This window comes from Brassica rapa, chromosome A05 (assembly GCF_000309985.2).
Source record: "Brassica rapa cultivar Chiifu-401-42 chromosome A05, CAAS_Brap_v3.01, whole genome shotgun sequence".
Taxonomy (NCBI): Eukaryota; Viridiplantae; Streptophyta; class Magnoliopsida; order Brassicales; family Brassicaceae; genus Brassica; species Brassica rapa.
In genome coordinates this window covers 20,842,586-20,869,149 of record NC_024799.2, presented here as the reverse complement: position 1 = coordinate 20,869,149, position 26,564 = coordinate 20,842,586, and the positions used below count along the sequence as shown (strand labels likewise).

General features: G+C 35.9%; 5 protein-coding genes and 1 long non-coding RNA gene across 7 annotated transcripts; 4 read left to right on the top strand and 2 right to left on the bottom strand.

The window, feature by feature from the left end:
* Positions 1 to 189: 189 nt before the first annotated feature.
* On the bottom strand, positions 190 to 3,564 carry LOC103869458 (proline-rich protein 1). The gene is made up of 3 exons (XM_009147540.3): positions 2,699 to 3,564; positions 2,210 to 2,607; positions 190 to 2,111 (listed from the first exon to the last, which is right to left on the bottom strand). The coding sequence occupies exons 1-3, from the start codon at positions 3,516 to 3,518 to the stop codon at positions 1,722 to 1,724; spliced, it is 1,608 nt and encodes a 535-aa protein (XP_009145788.2). The 5' UTR covers positions 3,519 to 3,564; the 3' UTR covers positions 190 to 1,721.
* Positions 3,010 to 5,948, top strand: LOC117134178. Of its 2 annotated transcripts, none has more exons than XR_004458355.1 (2): positions 3,010 to 3,079; positions 3,203 to 5,948. It is a non-coding gene; the product is annotated as an uncharacterized LOC117134178 (long non-coding RNA). The 2 variants fall into 2 exon arrangements; XR_004458354.1 differs by having other exon boundaries at positions 3,034 to 3,133.
* Positions 5,949 to 11,620: 5,672 nt separating this feature from the next.
* Positions 11,621 to 12,883, top strand: LOC103869780. Its single transcript, XM_033292695.1, has 2 exons — positions 11,621 to 12,182; positions 12,381 to 12,883. The coding sequence occupies exons 1-2, from the start codon at positions 11,621 to 11,623 to the stop codon at positions 12,881 to 12,883; spliced, it is 1,065 nt and encodes a 354-aa protein (XP_033148586.1).
* Positions 12,884 to 13,432: 549 nt separating this feature from the next.
* On the bottom strand, positions 13,433 to 18,592 carry LOC117133881 (probable F-box protein At5g47300). The gene is given in 3 exon segments (XM_033290905.1): positions 13,433 to 17,018; positions 17,021 to 17,235; positions 17,237 to 18,592. Coding segments are annotated over 3 exon segments (1,119 nt in total). The 5' UTR covers positions 17,536 to 18,592; the 3' UTR covers positions 13,433 to 16,413.
* A 236-nt stretch (positions 18,593 to 18,828) lies between these two features.
* LOC103869454 (RNA pseudouridine synthase 4, mitochondrial) lies at positions 18,829 to 21,306 on the top strand. The gene is made up of 9 exons (XM_009147538.3): positions 18,829 to 19,227; positions 19,300 to 19,359; positions 19,451 to 19,597; positions 19,683 to 19,730; positions 19,813 to 19,893; positions 20,016 to 20,129; positions 20,239 to 20,340; positions 20,508 to 20,619; positions 20,701 to 21,306. Exons 1-9 carry the CDS (start codon positions 18,880 to 18,882, stop codon positions 21,111 to 21,113), a joined length of 1,425 nt encoding a protein of 474 aa, XP_009145786.1. The 5' UTR covers positions 18,829 to 18,879; the 3' UTR covers positions 21,114 to 21,306.
* A 1,587-nt stretch (positions 21,307 to 22,893) lies between these two features.
* LOC103869453 (cinnamyl alcohol dehydrogenase 4) lies at positions 22,894 to 25,119 on the top strand. Its single transcript, XM_009147537.3, has 5 exons — positions 22,894 to 23,149; positions 23,312 to 23,425; positions 23,812 to 24,039; positions 24,151 to 24,590; positions 24,667 to 25,119. The coding sequence occupies exons 1-5, from the start codon at positions 23,058 to 23,060 to the stop codon at positions 24,888 to 24,890; spliced, it is 1,098 nt and encodes a 365-aa protein (XP_009145785.1). The 5' UTR covers positions 22,894 to 23,057; the 3' UTR covers positions 24,891 to 25,119.
* The last annotated feature ends 1,445 nt before the right edge of the window (positions 25,120 to 26,564 follow it).

The window sequence follows — 26,564 nt, the reverse complement described above, 5'->3', positions numbered from 1 at the left end:
ACCTGGAGACAGACATTAATTAATGATATAAATGGAAATACAAGTGGCCAATATGATTCGCATTGTGTAAAAGATAATCCAAAATTCACATTTGTATATGTTAAAATCTTTTTTTTTTTTTTAAGAATGTTAAATTAATTCAAACAAAAAGTTGTTTTACACTTTGTGTTACATTGGGATAGAAATTTTTATAAACTCAGAAAAAAACTTCGATAAACTATCTCGTTGCAAACTATAGAACTAAACCTCCCGTGTGCGCTCGGGCGCGGATGGAAGACAGCCTATTACGAACGTTTTTGTCCACCATCTGAATGAGCTGACTCGGGGATAGTGGACTTTCTCCATGCCGACGTTGATTACGTTCCCTCCATATGGCATACAAAATTGCTTGGAACACATATCTCACTATGTAAAGCTCTGTTTTGTCTCTGTTTTGATCAATCACCAGCTGTATAATTTGGTCCCACTGGTTGGTATAGCGTGTAGCTAGCAGTTTTTGGGTTAATCCTTTCCATCTGAAAACTTGCAGACAAAGAAAAGATGATCTCTTGACTCTATCGGGTCGTTGCAGAACACACAAGAGCTGGGATGTTGAGTGCTCCATTGCTTAATTCGATCACCGGTTGCAAGTCTGTTGAGGATTGCAAGCCAAGCAATGAATGAATATTTTGGAGTATTGAAAGCAAACCAGATCCCAAGACTCCAATTCACTTTCAGTCGAGGCACTCGTGTCAGTTTCCATGTTTCCTTGAAGCTGAAAGTTAATTTATATTTGTCCCCTCTCCTCCACAGTTTAATATCATCCCGATCTGCCAGTCCTCTCTCCTTCATACGCTGAATGTGATCCTTGATCTCATTAAAAATTTCTACTCGATGTCGTTTTGATGACTGTATCAACTGTTGCATCCAACCTTATACCCATATCAATACAGCCTCCCCCGCCTGTCAAATCAATCAGTCTTCCTGCTGGTGTCCATACATCAAACCAGAAATAGGTTGTTTCACAATTTTGTACCCTGTTTTCATGAAATCCTTTGCTATGTTCCTGTATTTTAACAGTTTCTTCCATATCCAAATCCTTATTCTTAACAGACACAGAAACCAAGGTTGTGTAACTTTTCTTGGTTTTAGACTTTTAGAGTTAAGAAAAAAAATCAAGTTTTTTTTGTAACTAAAACAAAATCAAGTTATTCAATTGGAATTGGAAACAAGACATGTATTACGTTTTATCAGCGATAAAAATTTGAATCATGCATATGTTTTCCATCTTTATGGGATCACTTCATTGTGAAGCGACTTTTAGTGGTCGGCATGCGCTACCTTTACGTGGTAGCACATTAACCAAAGTTACTAAGAAATTAATATTCTAGCAAAACAATATTTTGCTAGTAAAATATAAATTAGGGATGATCTAAAAGGTGATGTTTTTTTACTTGACAATTGACATGTATCTAATTTTGTTCCATAACTTAACATGATCATATTTTACAATTTTCTCAAACCATTAATTATTAAAACACTAGAGATTAAACATAAATTCAAATTCATTCAGTTCAAGAATAGTAAAATTACATTTTCCTTTCTCCATGATATTATTGTTACAGAAAAAAAAACCGTGTTACAAATTTATTAATTAGTTATAATATTATAGTTACCACTTACCATATTGTATAGTGGTATATTTTAGTATAATAGTAATAAAATTTAGAACAAAGAAACGTCTATCTCTTGCAGACCACTCCCTTGCCACCTACGCCACTTGCACAACTCATCTCAGGGAGCTCCATTTTACTCCGGCCCCCGTTGCTACCTCTGTTACCAGTGAACCTTGCGGCTGAGCAGTCAGGTTCAAAAAGTCCGCTGGTCTGGAATTCCCTATCACCACCCATCACAGGCATGTGGACTCCGATCTTGACTCGGCTTACGTAGTTAGACCTATACGTTTGTCCCAAAACACCATCGACGTTGTCGCTAAGGTCTTGGAACTTAAAGCCTAAGTCGAGATGAGCGAGACAGTCGTCTTCCGTTACATTGTAACCATGAATTCTTGAATCTTCCACTGTTATTGGCACCACTCTTGCTGTGATCTTAAGCATGCCCTCTACTTCAACCTGAATAAATGCGTTACACCGAGTTATTAACTGATTATCAAGAATCTCAGTTCAGACTATTATCTAAAAATATTACAAATATAACAAAAAGTTTATACCTCTAGGTTGTTAGTGTCAGCGTTGACTCGTTTGACCGAGACCTGAGGGTATACTCCAAGGGAAGAAGAAGTCCACGTGGCACCATCTAGTTGAGGAAGTGAGATAACATGTCCATCAAAAGAGGCGGAGATCCGGTCAACAGAATCGTCCCACGTGGAGGTCTTAAGGGCTCCGACGTAGAGACGGTGAGTGCCGAAGAGGATAGCAATGGATTGGACCCATGTGAAGTCACGTGCCATACCAGACCTTCGTTTACCGATGAAATGTGCGTTGATGTGAAGGTTAGAATCGGAGATGAGGCAGAAGTTGGAGTCTTTCTTGCCGTGGAAGTAAAAGGTGAGACCATCTCCTCCAATAAAACGTGGGTCTTGGCAAACCGATCCCGGTTTGTCGCAATCTGCATCGCAACGTAATATCATTAGTTAGCATGTATTTATCGTTCGTATAAGAAGGAATTAAAGCGGAGTTGGATGTAAATGAGGACATACTGCAAAGAGGCTTGCAAGTAACGCAGTCAACTTCACAAGAACGGGGACAATCGGCCGGGCAACTATACTCAACTCCGTAACAAGGAGAGCCCTTCTTCTTACACCTGGCTCTTCTTACTCCTGCTCCTGCCTCTCCATCGGATGGCGGGGTTGGAGTAGGAGAGGACGGAGGGACATAAGGAGGAGTAGAGCCGGGAGATGTAGGAGTAGGACTTGGAATGGAGGGAGTAGGAGTCGCAGGTGGGGAATATGGAGGGACCGGTGCAGTGGGAGTACCTGGAGGACTTGGCACAGACGGTGTAGGAGGTGTAGGAGTTGGGACGGCTGGTGTAGGAGTAGGAGGTGGTGGTGAAGATGATGGAGTTGGACTTGGCACAGCTGGTGTAGGAGACGGTGGTGGTGGTGAAACCGGTGGCGTGGGACTTGGCACAGCCGGTGTAGGAGTTGGAGGTGGTGGTGGTGGTGGTGAAACCGGTGGAGTGGGACTTGGAACGGCTGGTGTAGGTGTTGGAGGTGGTGGTGAAACAGGTGGAACTGGAGCCGGAGGAGTGTATCCACCGTCATCTTCGCCATCATCATCATCACTGCCGGGGGAAGGAGGGCCACATATGGGTTTGCAAGAAGCACATTCAACATGACAAGAGTCAGGGCAGAACTTGGGGCAAACATGTTCCAAGTTGTAGCAATGTTTGTACTTCTTGATCTTACATGTTGCATGGCTTGGGTTTTTGGCTATGCCCGGTGGTGTATCAGCCATTGTTAGTGCGAGTGATGCAAGGAGTATGCATCCCAATATCTGAACTCTTGTGGCTAGAGCCATTGCCAAACCTAAAAAGATAGAAATTTTTTTTTTTTCAATTGTTGTGTGCTTTAGGATTTGATAGTTTTCTGATGTGGTTCAAGTACTCTGATAGGGTTTATATAGATAAATATGTAGATTTCTTTATTATCAAGTTGGGGTATTGTAATCTTTTAAGTAAGCTGTTCCTGATATAAAAAAACAACTGTTCCTATTTCTAAGGACGGTCAATTAAACAAATATTAACACATTGGCTTTAATTTATATACATAACAAAACAACATTATTTTCTATACATGCTTCAAGCTCTTTTGTTGAAAGCAAATAGGTCTCTAAAATAGTATTATGTTAACTAGTAGGCTAAAAATTTCAGAATATAGTTGAGATTACAATTAGAATCTCAACTATAATTATTAAAATTTCACAATAATTAACTAGTATACATCAAAAGCCTTGACCAGTGAGTATGTCTTCACAATCGTGAGGGGTGCCATCATAAGATGATCTGGTTAAAATTTAGGTTTGAGTTAAAATCTGATGGTATATACGAATACGATTGGTTTGAGATTTCGGTTTAAAAATTAGAAATTTGGTTTGTTAAAAATTGTTAATTATATATATGTGTATGATATAGCAGTTTTTATTTGCCTAATCACTAATTATCATCAAAATTGTATAATAAGGCCAATATTTTATATAGACACAGTGGAAAACATATAACAGTATATCGATGATCTTATTACACTGAATTTAAATGATCCCGAAAATATATTATTTGTTGGAATATTGTAAATATCAATTGAATTTTGAATGAAAATAAAAGAGAGAAACAAGCATGATCCTTAGTTGTGATAGGTAATCAATCTTACCGTCAAGTCAACCTCATATTAATTAAACTAGCCAATCGATACACTTTCATGTATGACGATATATCTAACAAAATTGTTAAGAAGAGTTTAGATTCCACTTTATGCAGTTCCAAGTAATATAAATTAATGGGTATAACAACTTCACAAGTTTAAATTAATGCTAACTTATATGTATTTTTACATGCAAGTTTAGGGGGAATCACTTTGCTACAAAGTGAACCGCATGCTACTTTTTGTTGTAGCGCATTTTGCTGAAGTTAAGATATTATTTAAATTATATGAAGATTTTAAATTTAATGATTAAGTGAAAAAGTTTTTTGCTAATGTAAAAAAACTAAATGCGTAATTTGGTTATTTCTTAAATGCACCAAAGTGAAAACACAATTTTGTTTCGTTTATTTTACTATCATGTTCTATTTTTCTAACAAAGTTTGCACTTTGAGAAAATTAGTCTAGTTCAGTTTAGCTCATTTTAATTGGGATTTACTCTACAATAAAAAGTAAACCATATATATATAACTCATGTTAAAGTTCTTTAACAAAAAAAAAGAAGTTCAAGTTTTTTTATAATCCAGTTCAATTCTACTTTGGGTAAACCTAGCTGACAATTCCCTATACTTGAGTAAATCCTGTAAAATTTGAGTTAAACGTTAACAGCGAGTTTATACATATAATTTACACTATGCTGGTTTTAGCCCTGGTAATACTGTAGTTTACATTATGCTAATAGATTTATTAAGATGTACATCGTGTACTAAACGTCATTTAGTTTATTCGTAAAGAGACGAATGACAATCGAGAGCAGAACCTTTGACTTTGGGGGTGGGGGATCACATGATGAAAACAAAAATGATAAGTTAAGCCATGAAAACACCTTTACAGCTATGTTTCATTTTTATAATTTGTCTTCTATTTGAAGAAAAATAGAAAACTCGCATCTAATGTTTTTTTTCCTCTGTTAGAGTTAACATTCCGTCGAAATTAATACTATCGAATATTTTCCTCTTTAACATTCCGTCGAAATTATAGTGACAAATATAACATTTCTCTATTATAAAGGAACACATTAGAACAAAAATACCATCTCTATTTTTTCCTCTATTTTAAAGATCTCTATTATCTATTATAAAGGTGGATTGGAGATGTTCTGACTGACAAGCTTTATATGTAATTCACTTGCATGCATGTATCCGTGATTCAAGGGAGACAGCGACTATAGGTATGACCGTCTAAGTCTGTTATTTTAATAGTTTAGACTAGATTTCAACCCGCACAACCGTGCGGGTATTAATTTTCATGTTTATATATATTTTACATAATTAGAATATATTTTTAAAGTTACTTATATATTTAAATGTTTATATATAATTATTTTAAATATAACAATTTGATAGTTTTCATGCTGTAAGTTAATTGATTATTTCAAATCATCACATATATTTGTTAGTCTTTTTATTATATATATTTTAAAATTATTTTTATTCAATTATTATGATCCTGATTCGTAATTCAAAGCGCTAGATTTCCTTTATCAATATTTTTTTATGTTTATTCATTTAAGATAATAACTATATATATATATCTATATATAAGTTTAAGATAAGTTAATTTTATACATGAATTATATAATTTACTAATATTAACCCGTTCTACCAACATATTATATTTATAGTATAATTTTTTAATGTTTATGAAAATAAAATATATTTATTTATCAGTTTAAAATAATTTTATCATATTTAGTTAAATACAATATTTTATTTTAAAATGATAGATATAACTATAAAATAGTAAAATTTGATTTTTTTTTTCATTTTATAAAAGATAACTGTATATATATATATATATTAATGTATAATAACATTAATTTCATTACTAATTACAAAATTAGTGAAAATATTTATATACAATTTTTGATAATTACGATATTGTTATAATGTTTTTCAACACATTTGTTAAGAAAATTAAATATATATATATATATATATTTTTAAAATTAAAAGATATCAAATTATACTATGATTTATGTAGTTAAAAGATTATATATTAACATTAAGGAAATATATTTAATAAAAAAATTAAATGATGATCCAAATAAAAATGGCACACATGAATCAAGGTGAGTTTGTTAACCAATCTGGGTTTCTAGGAGTCGATGTTATATTAGGAATGATATATTATTAATCCATATTATTAGTAATAAGTGAATGATAACTGATTTCTAATGAGAGTTTTTTTTAAAAAAAAAATCACACATGAATCAAGGTTGTGACTTCTGTTTTAATATATAAGATATGTGTTCTGCTATATACAACGCGGTCCTAGCTAAATATATGCATGCTATTGGATTTGAAATCGAATAGTTAACATGCTTATAATTAATACGTTTTACTCATAGTTATGGACTTTGAAGTTGTGAATGTTTTCAGTTTTTCTTTGGGTCAACAACTTACATCCTTTTACATCTCTTTTAAGGAAAAAAAACAATTTACATCTTTTTAATAAATAAACAAACAACTTATATCTTCTTAGTTCAAAGTTGAAAACACATTAAAAAATTTAGATAATTTTCCCTGCGTTGATAAATATCTTCCCCGAGATCATCTTAACATTTATTCCCAACCTGACATGACTAACTCCATTCTCTACAACTAAATGATGTAGACGAAAATTGATCACTTTCTAATGTTAGTATTGCATGTGTAGAAAATAAGAAAAATCTGGAATCCAAAGGGAATGACCTGGGTGAGAAAAAGAAAGACTTTTTTTACTTTAGGACTACGTTAGGTAAATACTATTATCGAATTTTGATAAAATAATCGGCCCAAACGAGACCCCGGTTTGCTCTTCAATCCAGCCCAAATAACAGTCCTAGTTTTTTGGGCAACTTGCAATCCGGTTCTACAACCAGTGTGTTGCTTGGTTTCGGTTTTGATTCATGAACTTTGTGGTTGAAGAAGGAAAGATAGTGCATGAAGAATGCTCCAGTTTGATTCTCAGTAAATTGTTTTGTTTTCTAACTAAGGTTTTCTGATGTGGATATTTTCCCTCCTAGACACTTCATGGAGGTACCTTATAGCAACATTAGAGTATCCCCATTAGGGGTTTATAACACAAACTCACACAATTCGCAAGAAAATCAAATTATTATAATAATCTGTTTTTTGTGAACCCGTGTCTCGTGAGGGCTTTTGGAAGAAACGGGTTCAACACTTTTTCGCGGATCCCACGTGGCGACCCGCGATTGGTTCGTTTATTAATTTTTTGTAAAATCAAACAAAAAATAATAATAATAACCAAAAGTTTATTTTGGGAATCGAGTCCCCTTTCCTCGAATTTGCTAATGGGGATGCTCTTATCACTGGTGGGAGAGAGTTCTTAGACTTGGGCCCCATCACCTTTTCTCAATTACCGTGCCAAAATGTCCTAAAATAAAAACGTTTGCACTGTGTTTTTTGTACTGTTTGCGCGTGGCGGTCCGCGATTGGTTTATTTTTTTTTAAATCAGAAAAAAAAAACTTAAGAACCCTAAAAACGTTTTTGGCGATAATCATGTCCTTTTGCGGAGAAAGGTACACAAGAGCTTGAGTTTCCCTTCCCAAGACATATATTAATATTAGACTATTACTAAACTTACTATTTGCATCTCTTTTCTTAGAGCAGCCCCATTAGAGGTTTTAGACAGGTTCATGGGCTCAGTTTCATAGGGCCGGACCATTAAAAATAAAGATTTAATGGGTTAATTCTCGCGACCCGCCCCTTACGAGTGACCCCGTCCGATACGGGTTCACACCACGTGTCGCCAAGTTATTGGAGACGCGGCGTCGACGTCACGCGGTGGAAAGGGGAGAGAGATTCATTTCTCTCATTTGTATCGAAAATTCTAGGGTTTCTTCCTCGCGGCGAATTCGCGTGCGACGACGATCTCTCTCCCTTTTTCTCGACTTTTCTCCATCGATTCGACGAGTAATTGTCTCCTCCACTAACAGAGGCGAGTCTCGACTGGATTCTCGTTTAGATTGATGTCGTTTTGGCTTTCGAAATCGACTTTGGGAAAATCTCACCCTTTTTTTTTTTACGATTTAGGGTTCGAAATCGAGATGGGTTTTGATTTATTGTTGTATTACCTCGTCTAGGGGTTCGATTTATCGTTTTATGGTTCGATTCTCGCGGATTGGAAATCGAAAAGGGTTTATCGAGTTAGGGTTCAAAATCGAATTTGGGGGTTTCGATTAGTGGGTTTAGATCTTGTACTGGGTTCGATTCACGGTTCGATTGATAATATATTTTTGGGGGTTTCGATTAGTTTTGACTCAATCGATTTGCTTAATCATTTTCATTTCTCTGTTTCAGATGGATCCCTCAGATGAGAGAAGAGATACAAAGAGGAAGCAGGAGTACATCGACCACCTGTACAACGTGGCCGATTCGGCATATGGGATGCCGACTAGATGTCCGTGTGGTGGTAGAATCATCGACGAGGTTCAGGTCAAGGAGGAGTACGACACTCGTCCCGGGAAGCGCTTCTTCAGCTGCATAAACTACGAGGTAACCCACATCATTCGCATTCCCTTCATTAATCTCACCTGTCTTATTATGTTGTCTAAATTTTATAGTTAAATATGTTGTCTGACTGATGTTTCTGTGGTTTAACCAAGGCTGATGGGTTGCATTACCGTCAGCCTTGGGTTATAGGTGTCCAGGAGGAGATGGTACGCCTGCATAAGCGTGTGGAGGAGGCTGATGAGATGATCAAATGTGTGCCCATACTCAGTAAACAGATTGAGAGTCTTGAGGTTTGTCAAGACTTTTTTCAGTATATATTAGGAATTTAATCTTCTTAAAGTTAAGTTTTTATAAGTCAGTTACAAGTTTTCTTTATCACTTATGTAGGCACAGGTTAAGAGGCTCACATTGCTGCTTGATAAGCTCACCGGTGACGTCTATAACCTCACAGTCCAGGCGGCTACTCTGGAGAAGGTCTGTTTCGACTGAAACAGAACAGGTAAACTTTCAAACTAAACTGAAGTAGAACTTAACTAGGAACTCGAGTAGGAACTGTTTCCGTGTAGAGTAGGAACTGTACTAGTTTGCTTCCTCTGGTTGAACTGAGACTTAACTTCATTAAATATCTAGAGTAGGGAGTGTAGTAGTACTTCATTAAATATCTAGTACTAGTTTGCTTCCTCTGGTTGGTTGCTGTGATGAATGCGCTTAAATTTATGTGTCTTAAACCTGTTAGAGTTTTTAAAAATTGATTTGATGTGTAATGAATGTCTGTGAACAACTTGTTGTCTAATTAAGTGTAATGAATTTTTGGTAGTTAGGAAACCACCCGTAACTCAAACGCAAGTAGTTCTTTAAAAAATACTAAATCCTTTTTAAAACTTCAAACAAAAAACAAAACACAACCCCAAACCAAAATGGATACGTTTTCACTAAGTTCTCCCGGTTTTGTGAACCTATTATCTTCCCAGTCCAGTCAAACCGTAGAAGTAGGATCGTCTGAGGTTCCTAAACCGGCTGCTGAAAGGAGAAAGTGGACGACTCAAGAAGACATTGTCCTCATCAGTGCCTGGTTAAACACAAGCAAAGATCCCATAGTTAGTAACCAGCAGAAACTAGGGTCGTTTTGGAGAAGAATAGAGGATTACTTTAATGCAAGCGCTCAGCTCGGTGGCTTTCCACCTAGAGAGTGGAGTCAGTGTAAGCAGAGGTGAGGAAGGGTGAATGAACAAGTGTGTAAATTTGTGGGAAGCTATGAGGCAGCATTGAAGGAGCAATCTAGTGGGCAGAACGAGAACGATGTCATGAAGTCAGCTCATGACATCTTCTTTAACGACTACCAGGCGAAGTTTACACTTGAACACGCGTGGAGGGAGCTGAGGTATGATCAGAAGTGGAGATCGAACTCTATATCAAGAGATGGTGCAAAGGATAAAATAAAGGAAGCTGCGGAGACGGTGCCTGACTCGGATGAGGCTAGGCCTCCTGGCGTTAAGGCTTGCAAAGCAGCCAAACGCAAGAAGCATGGCAATGAAGCTGCATTTGATCGCTTGGAGAGCATTCTAGAGAAGAAACAGAATCTTTCAAAACAGAAAATACTTGATCGTCTCCTCTCTAAGAACATAGCTAGTTTAAGTGAAGCTGAGGTCGCTTTGAAGGACAAACTTGTTTCTGAGATGCTTTAGGTTGTTTACTTGAAAATTTCTTGAATGCTTTAGCTGATTAACTGTTTGTTTGCTTCTTTACTTGCTTTGATAATTTTACAACTGCTTTTGTTGACTGGAAAGTTATATTCTTCTGTGTTATTTTGCAGGTGAAAGGATGTCCTAGCGTTGTCACGGGCGTATGGGAGATAAAGTCTGACGTTGATGGGTTATTGTAGGTGTCACGGGTATTGTAGTAGTAGTAGTACTTCATCTATCTTTTGGTTCACAGCAGGTCACGGGTTGTTGATGTAGTTGTAGTACTACATGTATCTTTTGGGTCGCAGTAGGTCACTGTTTGTACTAGACACTAGTGTAGTACTTGGTGTCACGGATTGTAGTATGAAGTCTAGTATTTTGTTTGTCTCTACACTTCACGGGACTTGTAAAAGTTTTTTATAAAAAGGACAAGTGTTTCATGTCTCTCATATATGTTCTCTTCTCTCTAACATTTGTTTATGTTCTCTTCTCTCAAATGCCAAAGCATAGTTCTCTTCTCTGTAACTACAAATCATAGTTCTCTCAGTCGATACCCCTCCATCTTGTTCTCTCAAACCAGCCGCCTCACTCTTGTTCTCTCAAACCAGCCAACCACTCACTCGCTCCCTCAATCTTGTTCTTTCAAACCAGCTGCCTCACTCTTGTTCTGTCAAACCAGCCAACCACTCACTGGCCGACTACAAAATCGAGTGACCAAGTAAAATCTCAAACTCTTAGTTTTGTTATCACCACATTATCGAGTGACAAGTTCCACATTATGACAAGTTCCACATTATGAGTTATCTATAGTTTTTAGTTTGACAAGTTCCACTATATGTTATAATTAAAAAGAAAATATTGAATACATTATGACAAGTTTGATCGGGTAGCATTGGATACAATATTGAAATCTAAACTTCCACTATATGTTATAATTAAAAAGAAAATATGATATTCCAAGAGATATTTAAAAAAAAAATTAATGTTCCACATATATTGCAGATTTATGTTTCTTATAGTTTTTTTTCAAAAAAAAATAAATTTTTTCTATTCGTTTTTTTCAGTTATGACATCCTCAGAGTCAGATGGCGTTGATGAAGCCTTTGAAGATATGTTTGACGAAGAATTTGATAATATCATCGACTCCCTAGTAGATGTTCAAACCAACAAGCCCAAAAAAAGAGCTTATATTGAAAGAGATCGGGAACAAGGACACATTCAACTATGGAACGACTATTTCCACGAAAATCCCACTTACCCGCCGGTGATGTTTAGGCGGCGTTTTCGAATGAACAAACCCTTGTTCCTCCGCATTGTTGATCGCCTTACTACTGAAGTTCCATACTTTCAGCAAAGAAGAAATGCTCACGGCAGGTACGGCCTATCACCACTTCAAAAATGTACTGCAGCTATACGTATGCTCGCATATGGTCAATCTGGAGATACGTATGACGAATATCTTCGACTTGGTGAAAGTACTGCACTTTTATGTTTAGAACATTTCACTAATGGGATAGTACAATTGTTTGGAGATGAGTATCTAAGAACACCAACACCGGAAGATCTTCAACGATTACTCGACATTGGCGAGAAGTGTGGGTTTCCCGGGATGATAGGCAGCACTGATTGTATGCATTGGTAGTGGAAAAACTGTCCAACGACTTGGAGAGGCCAGTACACCCGTGGTTCAGGAAAACCAACAATTGTCTTAGAGGCTGTGGCATCATAAGATCTTTGGATATGGCACGCATTTTTCGGATTACCAGGTACCCTCAACGATATCAATGTTCTTGATCGGTTACCAGTTTTTGATGACATATTGCAAGGTCGAGCCCCTAAAGTTAAATTCAAGGTCAACAACCACACTTACCGTATGGCGTACTACCTTACTGACGGAATTTATCCGAATTGGTCAACATTTATCCAATCCATCCCACTTCCTCAAGGTCATAAAGCTGAGCTATTTGCTCTACGTCAAGAATCCACCAGAAAAGATGTCGAACGTGCTTTCGGGGTATTGCAATCGAGGTTTGCAATAGTTAAAAACCCTGCTCTACTATGGGACAAGGAAAAGATAGGGAAAATTATGAGAACTTGTGTCATATTGCACAATATGATAGTAGAGGACGAACGAGACGGATACAGTCTTACTGATACATCTGAGTTCGAGTCAGGAGAGTCAAGCAGAGGTTCGAAGGTCAAAAGGAGAGAAAGTTTGCATTCAGATAATATGCTAGGCATGCGCAATGAAGTTCGGGATTCAGGGAAACATGATAGGTTGAAAGCTGATTTAGTTGAAAATGTATGGCAAAAATTTAGTAATGAATAATCTTTGTATGTTCATCAATTATCAATGTAATGAATAAAATTTTATAAAAATTTATAAATATTATATTTTATTCATGTATTCAAAAAAAATTCAAAACTAAATTTTTTTTTAAAAAAATATTATTTTAATTTCTATGAACCCCTTCTTCGGGTTCACTAATGCAGAAGTACAATATCAAGAGGTTCATCACTATTCATGGTCCCACCATAAATATATTAAAAAATTGGTATGAACCCCAAAGGGGGGTTCACCAATGTGGATGCTCTTAGCTTTTAAGGGTAAAAAATGCTTTATGATGAACAAATTATCCACACGCTCACTCCTTTAAAGATGATTCCAAAACTTTATGTCTATGTTGTTTGAGTTAGGCAAAAGGTATGAGAGTGACATGTCTCTCCTATGTTACCATTCCGAAGGAGACAACATCATCAGTTATCAGCTTCCTATCTCTGATAAATGCCACATCTTAATGAAATATAAAGATTCATTGATTAATTAATTCCAAGCACAAAATCACTTGTTAATTAAAAAATCTGCTCAAAGGATTACTTTTTTTTTGTCAACTATTTCTTTCATTCAAATAACTTAAAACACAAAGTTTTCAACAATCATACATTCAAGGCTAGCCTTTGCCAAAGAAACAACCTGAACATAATCAATACAAGGAATGAAGCTAAAAGATAGAGGATTGAAGAGAGTAGCAAGGCTTCTACCGTCATGGAGAACACCTGCGATCTCTTTCAAACCAGACCCTAAACGCAGGGTAGATATGAAGACTTGAGAGTCTGAGAATATATGAAATCTAAGGAGGCTTAATTCCTTAGCCTTGAGAAGAACTGAGCAAATCATCAAAGCTCCAACCATGAGTGAAGATCCCACCAACACTAGAGAAACATCCTTTGCATCTTGACAGTTCCAGACAATTTCACAAAGGAAAGACATTAAAGTCTCAAGGGTCATCATGGCCAAGAGGTCAGTATCAAAGATTGCTGAAAAAAGAGCTAGTGAGGTCATAGTTTCTGCATCTGAGATTATCTTCTTCAACACAAAGTCCCCTGTAACAACGCCACTCAAACCAACGAGAACATCCTCATAACGAGGTAGCAGAGTGCTAACAGGGAGTTCATCATCCTCATACAGAGGTAAACTGGATCTCATCCAAAGAGTTAAAGAGAGAGTAACATCCTCACACTGAGGTAAATAGAGTTTCAACAGGCAGACATCACAACGAACTTTCCTCAAAAACGATTTGTTCCAAAGAGGTACATAGACAATACCTTCACAAGGCTTGTTGGAGAGGTACGATGGTCTAGGAGAAGCAGCACTCCCAATGGAATTAATCGCTAGATCTGAGAGAGGAGACTTGAAATCCCAAGCTTGGGTAAGTGCTCCGAGAGAGACGCTATGGAAGTCGCTAGAGAACGAGGCCAAAGGCCGAAGACGATGAACAAGGACGAATAACGAGTCTGGAGGATCTGGTGGTTCAGGTGGGATGATGGAAGTGAGAGTTTCAAACGCTACCGAAAGAAGCTTAGATGGTGGGGGATCGGGAGGAGGTCGGCACCGCGACGGAGGAGGGGCCTTCACCATCAACACCATGGAGGAGGAGGACAGATTCTTCAGAAAAAGGAGGTCTTGGCGTCAGATCTGGAACGGCGGAGCTCCATGCCTAGGGAGTCGGGCCTGCTCACAAAATGATCTTGCTCAAAGGATTACTAAAAATTTAAAGGACAGCGAAGATTAGATCAAGAAAATACACACAAAGGTTGAATGTAGGAGCCACCTCTTTTTCTTTAGCCTCCACCTGGCTAGATATAAGTCAAACTTGGAAAATAATCAAGAACTGGCCGACCGCATGTAACTGCTCCAAAATCAATTCGTTTGATTTCATTATCCTCCCCAGCAATGTATACCAAATCTTTGCGTTCAAACATACATTTCTCATAAGATAGGGCAACTTTCTTCTCCTCGTCCACCAAAAACGAGTTAAATTAAACCAAATATCACTTTGGGGCGGGGGGTCTACCGTTAAGAACTTTCTCCAGGACACCTCTTTACTCCCATCGATCTTATTAATTTGTTACCCAAATCTCTTTCTCCCGTGAATTTTTAACACTGAAAGCTTCTCTTCTCCAACAACGGATAGAGCCGCATCTTGAATAAAATCTGACGGACACTTACAAGCGTCCAAATCTCTCTGTTGTATAATCAAAACTAACCAAGAACATGCCGAGTTGTCCATCTTCTCTATCTGAAGCAAACCAATATGTCTTTCCCTTGAAAAAAACGCTGGTACCAATAAACAATAACTTGAAGTCCGAAGTGGCATCAAGAATTCTCCATGTATTAGAGTTAATGTCGTAGATTTCAAACTCATGTTCATAAGTATAAGCCCTGTAGCTCAATATTTTGTAGCTACTAGTTCCACATCGAGGTTCTTTGTAGGATCCGAGAGCATACGTGTTCATTGTTCTAAGTTAATTCAAATTTAATACACAAACTATCTTTTTTTGCATACATTCAATTGTCCGTTAGTCACGGAATATGAACTAGTCGTTAGGTACCGTTTACTTGGCTTTTTTAAATTATTAATAAATTAATAAGAAAAATATTAGAAAGGGGAAATTTTCGAGGGAATTTGCCGAATATAACTCACAACTTGATTTTAAATACAAACATATACCCAAACTTAAATCAAATGCAAAACTTGTGACTAATTCTCAGCTATCCGACTTTGCTGGAAATGCTTTATCGATGCATTCAAACCATGTCTCGAATTCGCTGTCAACTTCATATGAAGACTTATTATATTTAATTACTTTTGCTGTTGTAGTTTATGGTTTGTTTTCAAGAGGATGTTTAATTTCCTCTTGTCATTGTAGTCTTCAACATTTAGTTCAATGCAAGTTGTGTCTAAAAAAATCGGTTAAAATTTTGAAACCAATGTAATCAAAAACCAAGTTGATCCAAAAATTTTTAGATCACTACGGTGAAATTTTGACCGACCCAAACTAACTGATCCTAACTAACCGAAAAATTGAACTGCGTGCCTACTCTAGTCTCTAGAACAAGTCAAAAGCAACGAGAAGTGGCTTTTAAAACTAAAATTTAGAGATATTGTTGTTGGGTTCCATCTTCCTTTACAAACAAGAAAATGAAATCAAATTGTAAATAGACAATGCATGTAGTTGTGTATTTTACTTTGAAAGATTCTAATTTTAGGTTTCCAGTTCAAACTAACATTCATACAAAATTATTATTTAAATCGAAATTTTCTAAAGGTATATTCCTTTTTTGTTTGACGTATTGCGAATGGTGTATTTACTTTAGAGTTTTGAAGTAATTGCATTTTTAATAAGTTTTTATATGATTTTACATGAATTAAAGAGTTTAATATGTTTTAATGAAATATATAAATATTCATTAATCAATTATTCCAAGGACAAGACCACTTGTTAATGAACTGTCAGCTCAAAGGACATGACCAAGATAGATTAAGAAAGCACACACAAAAATGTTGAATGTAGCAGTCACCTCTTTCTCTTTCTTTTCTTTAAGCCTCCACCTGGTTGGATATAGGCCAATCTTGGAAAATAATCAAGAACTGGCCAACATGATCCAAATGTAACTGCTCCAAAATCAATTAGTTTGACTTCATTATCCTCCCCAGCAATGTATACCAAGTCCTTGATCTTGGTATTGCGGTCGAACATACATTTCTCGCAACATAGGGCGACTTTCTTCTCCTCGTCGACCCAAAAACAAGTAAAAGTAATCCAATAATCACGTTCGGGGTAATTCACTGTTAAGAACTTTCTCCACGACACCTCTTTCGTCCCATCGATCTTGTTTGTTACCCATATCTCTTTCCCCCGTGTGTTTCTTGGTTGTAATAACACTGAAAGCTTCTCTTCTCCAACAACGGATAGAGCCACATCATGGAAAAAACCTACAGGATACTTACAAGGAAGACTCAAGCGTCCAAATCTCTCTGTTGTGTAGTCAAAACTGACCAAGAACATGCCGAGTTGTTCATCTTCTCTATCGGAAGCAAACCAATACGTCTTCCCCTTGAAAGACACGCTGGTACCAATATACAATAACTCGAAGTCGGAAGTGAAATCAAGAATTCTCATGTATTAGAGTCAAACTCATGGTCATTATAAGTTCTATAGCTCAATATTTTGTAGCTACTAGTTCCACATCTAGGTTCTTTGTAGGATCCAAGAGCATATGAGTGTTTTGTACTTCTTGGTTGGATCCACCTGGTCTTACCAGTAAACGGGTTCCAAAGCACGATTCTAGTGTCGCTACTGATAGTACATAACAATAACCCGTCGCAGTGAAAGACTAGATATTTTGACCTGATTTGCATTCAAATGCGAACCGAGTAGGCTAAGCTCACCTTTAAACTCTACAGATGGAGTTCCATGGAGATTGACACTCATCAAACAAGCCCTAGAATATTGTGTCACCTTAAAAACCAGAGACTGTTTTGCTGCTTTATCCAAGTGCTTTGTTGAGAATTGCTTATCGTTGAATAAACGGTTCCAACGTTTGCATGAAGATCGTAGACGTTTCAGAGATACTGCAGGGACGCGACAGAGTATCTCCTCTAGCAAATCTCCTGGAAGGTATGACATCACAGTCATTGTGATCGTCCAAAGGCTTTGAATTCTTATTTAGGGTTTTGACGTTTAGTATATCACTTTTTAATGTACCGGAATCTTTAGTTTATCTTTTGGAGTCAAAATCTTTGTTTTTCTTTTTTTTTACCAGTGTTTTGTCCCCGGATAATTACATCTATTTATTAATATATATAGAGCAATTCTCTCGAATAGTCTATTTTAAGTTTTTGTCACAAAAATAGCCATCAAAGAGGAAATTGACCAAAATTTTATTTTGAAAATTTTAATTTTAATTTTTTATTTTTTAAAATTTGAAACTTTATTCACAAAACCTCACCCCTTAACTCTAAACTCTAAGTCTAGATTAGTTAACCCTAAGAGTATAAATATATATTTACTATTTAATAAAATTTACTTTAGTCATTTTGTCTTTGAAAGCTATTTTTATGACAAGAACTTAAAAAGGTATATCCTAGGAAATTTCTCATATATATCATTAATTCAAAGATTATCAAATAAATTATCATTTATGTCTTCAAAATTTTTAAATTAAATGTTAAATTATTTATACATGACAATTATTCATCAAAAATATATATTTTTGTTAGTGCGTACGTATCAGAAATATTTTGATTTTTTAAAGATAATATATTCATTATTAATAAATAAATTTTGAATTCTTATGTTTCTTAAATAAGATAATACACAAACTAACAAAAAATTTGAAATTTTTTTAAGATAATATATTCATTACTTAATTAGTATTTAATTATACATCTTATGTTTCTTAATTTTTAAATTTTTTGATTAAAATATTTTTTGGATAACAACACAATATATATATATATAAAGTAAATTTTATTTTTAAAATTTATTAAAAGATATTATTTTCGGATAAAAACACAAGAAATATTATTTTTATTTTAAAATAACTTCTAATTTTTGGTTAATTTTTATTATGTCAATTAAATTAACTATCTAATTTAAAAATTCAAGATTTTTCTATATTTTTAACTAATTTTATGTTAGTTTATAATCAATGTGAAAAATCACTTCAAAAATAATACCAAAATAATACCGTTCTGGTTTTCATAAGAGAATAAAAAAAGCTCATATTGCACTAGAACCTATGAAAATTGGGAACTTCCTCTCCAAACAAGAAATTGAAATCAATTTGTAAATTAATCATGTCGTTACTAGGCTCCTCCATTCAAATATCATCAAGCCGGTTCAACTGTTTGGTTAAGGAAATTAGAGAAAAGCTGCCGGTTTACAGAAACCAAACCACACACACAAAAAAAAAAGATTCTCTAAGAAAACCTTTCCGTGCCTTAAACCCTAAATTAAATTTGGGATTAAAAACCCTAAATGGCGGCCAATTGGAGAGTTGCGACCGCGGCCCTCCGTCGTCATCTCCGATCCCCACCGCCTACTATCAGGGAGTCCACCGGAGCCTTATCCGCGGCTAATCAGCGTCGCAGCTACACGACAGCTTTCGCTGACGATGATGATGATCCGAGAGGGAAATGGCTCACTCTACCTCCTTTCTCTCCCACCATCGACGCCGCCGCGGTAGGAAAGGAGCTCTCTTTCGGCGACGGAGACTCCATCGTCAAAGGCTCAACGGATGGCTCAACGACGGCGCTGAGGTGGATTCTTCGTTGCCGTCCTGACCTACCTAGAAACCTCGTACAGAAACTCTTTCGTTTAAGACAGGTCCGTGTAAAGATTGTATTTTTTTGATGATTGAAGTTACATGGGGATAAGAGATTTGTAAATGTGATTCAGGTTAGAAGACAAGTAGTAGTGCCTATGAGTTGTGAACTACAAAGAAGCCAACTTAAAAGGGTAATCGTTTCTTCTGTAGTCTCTTGGTTAGGACAAGAACTGTTTCTTTTTTTTTTAAGAAGCTGATGTTGTCTGATGGTACTGATTAAAGGTGGCAGCTAAGGAGTCCTTGAATGTAGGAGATAGAATTTACCTTCCTTTGTCTGTAGGCAATGATGCGCCGCCTCCTGCTAAGAAAGAACGCTTTCGTTGCAGTGAAGAAGAGCGCAAATTCGTTTGCAGTTTGGTCTTGTACAAGGTTCTTTTGAAACTCTATGCACTTGTTTTTTTTCAAGAAATGTTTATATAGATTGATAAATCTAAACTGGGAGTTAATTTGACAGGATCCAGCCATTATTGTCTTGAATAAACCTCATGGTATGGCTGTTCAAGTAAGTCATATATACTCCATGCTTTCTGATGCATCGTGTTCTTGGAGCTTGTGTAAGCTGATAGACTTTTTCTCTTAAACAGGGAGGGACTGGGGTCAAAACCAGCATTGATGAACTCGCTGCCACTTGTTTGACTTTTGATAAGTCAGAGTCTCCCCGACTGGTTAGTAGCGAAATCACATAGTAGTGCACCAATCCAAGGCTCTCTGTCAAGTCCTAGCTTATATGGAAGAAGTTTATGAATCTCTTGACTTATGCAAGTATGGTGGTGTGTGTATGTATTAGGTGCACAGACTTGACAGAGACTGTAGTGGGCTTTTGGTGTTGGGAAGAACACAAACAGCTGCAACGCTTCTTCATTCTATATTCCGCGAGAAAACATCTGGTGCTTCCGCCTATGTAAGTCATCTGCTTTCTCTTAGAAGTTTTTCTTACTTTGAAATAAGTTTTCTTGTAGAAATCATAAAAAAAAATTTCTCTTTCGGTGACCTTTCCTTTATTTCTTTAGGGTGTCAAGAAGAACATAAAATCCTTGAAAAGAAAATATCTGGCACTCGTGATCGGGTGCCCAAGACGTCAAAGGGGACAGATCTCAGCGCCACTCAGAAAGGTGAGTTTACACACTGTTTTAGCTATCAGAATGTTTCACCCGTCTAAGTTTTGTCCACTTTGGTTCGATCTAAGAGATGATTAGTCTGTGCACATTCAATCCATTGCTTATGTTGTTTTAGTGGAGTCAAATTCTAAGCTAAAAACATATGTGGAATGTGTGAGTAGGTTGTTGTGGATGATGGAAAATCTGATCGTATCACAGTTAATGTCAATGGAGAACTCGTTTCCACTCAGCATGCTATCACTGAATACCGAGTGGTCGAATCTTCACCACATGGTTAGTGTACACTGTTGCTATCGTTTCACTTAACTTAGAATCAAATGGTTTGGCCTTTTATAGCAAACTGTTGCTTTATAGGATACACATGGCTGGAGCTTCGTCCTTTAACCGGCAGAAAACATCAGCTCCGTGTACACTGCGCAGAAGTGCTAGGAACACCGATACTCGGGGACTATAAATACGGTTGGCAAGCTCATAAAACCAGGGAACCTTTTGTGTCTCCAGAAAACACCCGTACCAAGCCATCACCGTCTCCTTTTGGTCTGGATATGGAAGGTGGTGATGTATCTTCAAAACAGCCACACCTTCATCTCCATTCTAAGCAAATCGATCTGCCAAACATCTGTCAGCTCTTGGAGAAATTGGAGGTTTCTCCGGACTCTGATATCTCGGATCTCGATGGCCTTAAATTCGATGCTCCGTTGCCTACTCATATGCAGCTAAGCTTCAACTTGTTGAAATCTAGAGTCGAAAGTAGTGACAATTGTTAGACTATATATTCTTTTGTGTTCTTAAGGTCTCCCCCAAGTACGTGCTTTATGTCGCTATTGGACCTGAATCAGTATCATACAAATATGAATCATTGTTTTCACATATATGCAGATACACTTGCATAATCATGTTTTGTATTATCAGCATAACTAGATTCGATTCCCTTTGTATTCCACTTATTAGTTGTCACTATATTTGTTTGACTCCAAAGAAAAAAAAGTTGTTTTGACTCGAGACAAGCAGCAGACTTTTATAGTCTTGTGGTATAGATACTTGTTGCTTAAAAAAAAAGGTGTATAGATACTTTAGTTAGGCTAATTTATTATTAATTTAATTGATATAATTAAACTGAGAATGATATCATTTTATTTAGATAATTGTGGTTGTTCACCAAAAAAATAATCTGTTTAAACTCTGGAAAACGAAAGGGGGTGACGCTATGAATATAAATACAGTACTGAGTAGATCAATACCTAACCAAACAAAGACTTGTTAGTTTTAAAATATTTTATATTAATTTTGATTGGAAAAAAGTAAAGAATAATTGTGAATTATCCTATTAGAAAAACTGCTCGATGACGTGGCGTCGAATCTTTTACCAACCACACTATTTGTAGTACCTACTACATACCTGACGAAACGCCCTTTTCCAATGAATACAATCAATGTTTGCTCCATTATTTGTTTTATTTTATTTTGTCAATTAAAATTATAGATAAATTGAAAAATAATCCTTCCGTTTCAGTTTTAATTGTTGTTGTAGAATAAACTTTTTGTTTTAAAATAAATATCGTTTTATAATTTCAATACAAAATTTACTGATTTTATATTCTAATATATTATTTTATTGGTTGAAATGTGGTTAATTGTATTAGTAATGATGTTTTTATTTTGAAAATATGTAAAATTAAATATTTTTTTAATCTGTTTGCATAAATATAAAACAACAATTACAATGAAACAGACAAAATATGTCTTAATTCCACAAAAGTAAATACTTTTCGATCAATGGTTATATAATAAATTTAAACTATTATAATATTTTTATTTATAGGAAATCTGTAAAATAATGCAGCAATTAAAACTCTGTAAATACGTTATATGGTCTGTTTGATGAAGAATATAAAGATCTATCTTTGAATAAGATTAGATATTAGCAAACATGTGTCCAGCAACGCCACTAAAAGTAAAAGCTAATTTAGTTGTGTATTGCATAAGGAAAAGAGAATATCCACCTAAACTTTTGGTGTCATATCTCTTTCTCATTTAGTTTTATTAGTTAATGTAACTTTCTCATTTAGTTTATATTTGTTTCTGTAATATATATATATGTCCAAATTTAGTTATGATGCTTTTTTTTTTTTGTCACAGTGTTATGATGCTTATATCTCTGTTTCAACAACTATTGTGGTCCAGATTTTATTTACATCTATCTTCAAAGTGTTATTAGTAATGGAAGATCAGTATATTTAAAAGAGTGTATTTTGATTTCTTTCTTGGTTTGAAATTAAACTAATTTACTCCTTTTATTTTCGTTTGGTTTTATAAAAAAAACGTTTAAAAACTAAACCAGACTTCTTCCATTTGATTCGATTATCTCCATTCATACTCATTACTCTTGAGTTGTAAATTTGTATTGTATATAAGAAGTTTGGTTGTACCACCGGTCCGAAAAGAAAAAGATAAGAGGTTTGGTTGGTCGAGATTACTGATTAAAAGGGCATGCCCACCAAAAATCAAATAATATTCCTATTTTACTCTTCTTTTTTTCTTTGGTATTATTGAACAACTTTTTTATCTTCCCCATTTACTTTGCACTATATATACATATTCCAATAAGTGCCTAGTCCGTAGAGACATCTCTCAAAACAGTTTTCTCTGCAAGACTAATATAAACAACAACCACACAAAAAAGTCAGAGAAACCAAGAAAGAAATAGAAAAATGGGAAGTGTAGAAGGTGGAGAAAAGAAGGCTTTAGGATGGGCTGCAAGAGATCCTTCTGGTGTTCTCTCTCCTTACTCCTACACTTTGAGGTTCTTTATTTTATCTACTCCTTGTTTTCTCTTTATATGAAGGGTTCTCTTTTTCTTTTATGAGGTTTTTTTAGTGAAGTAATATAGTTCTTATCTCTTCAAGAGTTATTGAACTTTTTTATTTTGTTTATTCGTTGAAAACAATCTTGGATTTGTTAATAGGAGCACAGGGCCAGATGATGTGTATATAAAGGTTATATGCTGTGGAATCTGCCATACTGATATCCACCAGATTAAAAATGATCTTGGAATGTCCAATTATCCTATGGTTCCTGGGTAATTTCTTCTTTGACCCTCTTTTTCTCTTTTATTTTTCTGCTCTTTTTCTATTCTATGCTCATTTCTTTTTGCTTATGCTGTTAATATCTTTTCCATGAATTGTAGTTTTCTTTTCATCTGTTAAAATGGATCCCATAGTTATCTGTTGACTTAAGTTTAGATCCCAATCATAACCAATATGTTTTAGATCTTGAAAGGAACCAAGTCCTTTTTTCTATGGAGTTATGTGAAAATTTGTTTGCATGTAACCGAAATAATACACTTGTGACTAGCTTTGTTATTTTCTATGCGTGCTAGAGATAACTCCAAAGTCCTAACAGTACAACCTGTCACACACTTCACTGTCTAAAACCAATCAACTAAAAATGAATTTTGATATACAGACACGAGGTGGTAGGTGAAGTGGTTGAAGTGGGATCAGATGTGAGCAAGTTCACCGTAGGAGATGTGGTCGGAGTCGGCGTTATCGTAGGATGCTGCGGTAGCTGCAAACCCTGCAGCTCAGATCTTGAACAGTACTGTAACAAGAGAATCTGGAGTTACAATGATGTCTACACCGACGGAAAACCAACTCAAGGTGGCTTCGCTGACACTATGATCGTCAATCAGAAGTAAGCACACACACAAACAAATAAACGTTTCTTGTTTCACAAGAAAACACAGAGCATGTGTTTCTTGCTCCACACGTAATCTCATTTTTTCCCAAACTTTGTTTCATAAAGGTTTGTCGTGAAGATCCCGGAAGGTATGCCGGTGGAACAGGCTGCCCCGCTGCTCTGCGCGGGAGTAACTGTGTACAGTCCGTTGAGCCACTTCGGTCTAATGTCAAGCGGGCTCAGAGGAGGGATTCTAGGGTTAGGAGGAGTTGGGCACATGGGTGTGAAGATAGCTAAAGCAATGGGACATCACGTGACGGTGATAAGCTCGTCAGAGAGGAAAAGAGAAGAAGCAATGGATCATCTAGGAGCTGACGACTACGTAGTGAGCTCTGATCAAGCAGAGATGCAAAGGATCGCAGATTCTCTTGACTACATCATCGATACCGTACCGGTGTTTCACCCTCTGGAGCCTTACTTGGCTTGTCTTAAACTCGACGGGAAGTTGATCCTCATGGGTGTTATTAACACTCCTCTTCAGTTCATCACCCCTCTCGTCATTCTTGGTTAGCATTTCTTGTTTTGTTTTAAATTAATGATGTCTGTCTAGCAAAGTCTTGATTCTTTTGTTTTTGATGATAGGGAGGAAAGTGATATCAGGAAGCTTTATTGGGAGCATCAAAGAGACAGAGGAAGTGTTAGCTTTCTGCAAGGAGAAAGGGCTTACGTCGACAATTGAAGTGGTGAAGATTGATGAGCTCAACACTGCGTTTGAGAGGCTTCACAAGAACGATGTGCGTTACAGATTTGTGGTTGATGTTGCTGGAAGCAATCTGGTCGAGGAGGCTGCAACAACTACAAAATGAAAGAGTAACTAAATAATGTGATATGGGCCCTAATATGTTTGTGGTGTCTTGTTTTTCAATGGTTCTGAACGAATGCTTTGGTGTATCATTTAATGTTTACTTTTGCTTCAAATGTGAACTTTATGTCATGTCTTTTTCACTTAAAGAGAGAGAATAAATATTAATATGAGCATATTTATGTATTTGAAGTTTCTTTTTTTTTCTGTCAAAACAAAAAGAAGTTTCTGTTTTTTTTTGTGTGTTAGTTGGAACCATTGTGGCTAATCATTTTTTTGTACCCTGAATTATTCTAATTGTTTTGTTGCAGACTTGCAGTACATAACACAGAGAGAGAAAAAAAAACAGAAAATAAATAACTACAGTTGTTAAATCCATGAATTCGAAAAAAAAACTCTAAACTCAGAATCTGAATAGGATCTTGAACAATTGATTCTAAGAACTACATATGTTTAAAGTGATTTTTAAGAGAAAAAAAGATGAAATGTTTCGGCTTCTTATTATAATTGTGGCTAATCATTTTCTGGTACCCTTTATACCTTTATTATAATTGTTTTGTTACAGTACATAAAACAGAGAAAATAAATAACTACAAACTTCATGACTCAAGAGTTGTTAAATCATCCATAAATTAAAAAAAAAACAAACTCAAAACTCAGAATCTGAACTTGGATCTTGAACAATTGATTCTAAGAAGAGAATATTACATCCAGGGTCAGTTTTCATCTTTCTAATATCATAATAAGTCACTTTTTACTACACAGACACTTTTCTCTAACCTTTAGCTGATTCTTAACTGATCTAGTTTATTCTTAGATAAATTGATGTCTAACCAAACTAGACAATTGGCGGGATTCAATCTCAGCCACACATCTCTCCTTTCTATCGATGGCCAAGATTCACTTTGCCACATTTTGACAAGACTCTTATATGTCTAATTTTTTAACCATTAGATCTATATTTGTACTTTTAACACGAATGGTCAATATTATTCCTAAATAACTAAGACAATTTCCAGATCTATCTCTTTCATCGTTGTTTTCATTTTTATCTCAGAAGAATCCAAAAACTGGTATCTAGTGATCTACAATATATCACTACGATCAATATTTATCTCTTACAAAATTATTGGCTTGTATCTTTTTTTACTTGAAAAAACCTAAACGATGAAGAAGTTGTGGACGATAGTGACGTAGACGTCGGCGACGACGATGGCGATAAAGACAGTGCGTTGAAGACGACGGAGAAGTAGATGAACAGCGATGTAGATGACGAGATAGATGACGAGAAAACCCAAACACTTCGCATCTCTACTTCTCTGCTGCGATGCATTCTTTATTTCTTGTTCAACGAGTGACGGGAGATCTCTCTAGTGGCTCTGTACCATCCAAAAATAGGTATGTTCCATCTGCTCCAGAGGACAAAAACGATCTTGAGAACATAGCAAAAGATGAGTTGCGGCACGAGATAGCAAAATTGAATATGTGTGTTTATAGATTGGATCTTCGAAGTCTATTGTCTTTTTGGCGTTGGTAATTCACAATTATCCCCTGGATGTATCCCATCTAACTCAACCTATTAGACAAGGTCATTATAAATGTCTAACATGTTTTCAATTATGACATAGTAAATCTTCTCGAGCTTCCACAACCAACATGAACTAAATTTTCAGGATTC

What these genes read in the sequence shown, in the direction of transcription:
- LOC103869458 (XM_009147540.3), bottom strand. Translation starts at nt 3,518, where the DNA reads ATGGCTCTAGCCACAAGAGTTCAGATATTGGGATGCATACTCCTTGCA. An exon ending in TACTTGCAAGCCTCTTTGCA is followed by an intron (nt 2,608 to 2,698) that starts GTATGTCCTCAT and finishes GTTGCGATGCAG; the next exon opens with ATTGCGACAAACCGGGATCG. An exon ending in CTGACACTAACAACCTAGAG is followed by an intron (nt 2,112 to 2,209) that starts GTATAAACTTTT and finishes GCATTTATTCAG; the next exon opens with GTTGAAGTAGAGGGCATGCT.
- LOC103869780 (XM_033292695.1), top strand. Translation starts at nt 11,621, where the DNA reads ATGACATCCTCAGAGTCAGATGGCGTTGATGAAGCCTTTGAAGATATG. An exon ending in GATGATAGGCAGCACTGATT is followed by an intron (nt 12,183 to 12,380) that starts GTATGCATTGGT and finishes ACATATTGCAAG; the next exon opens with GTCGAGCCCCTAAAGTTAAA.
- LOC103869454 (XM_009147538.3), top strand. Translation starts at nt 18,880, where the DNA reads ATGGCGGCCAATTGGAGAGTTGCGACCGCGGCCCTCCGTCGTCATCTC. An exon ending in CTCATGGTATGGCTGTTCAA is followed by an intron (nt 19,731 to 19,812) that starts GTAAGTCATATA and finishes TCTCTTAAACAG; the next exon opens with GGAGGGACTGGGGTCAAAAC. An exon ending in GGTCGAATCTTCACCACATG is followed by an intron (nt 20,620 to 20,700) that starts GTTAGTGTACAC and finishes GTTGCTTTATAG; the next exon opens with GATACACATGGCTGGAGCTT.
- LOC103869453 (XM_009147537.3), top strand. Translation starts at nt 23,058, where the DNA reads ATGGGAAGTGTAGAAGGTGGAGAAAAGAAGGCTTTAGGATGGGCTGCA. An exon ending in AATTATCCTATGGTTCCTGG is followed by an intron (nt 23,426 to 23,811) that starts GTAATTTCTTCT and finishes TTTGATATACAG; the next exon opens with ACACGAGGTGGTAGGTGAAG. An exon ending in CACCCCTCTCGTCATTCTTG is followed by an intron (nt 24,591 to 24,666) that starts GTTAGCATTTCT and finishes TTTTGATGATAG; the next exon opens with GGAGGAAAGTGATATCAGGA.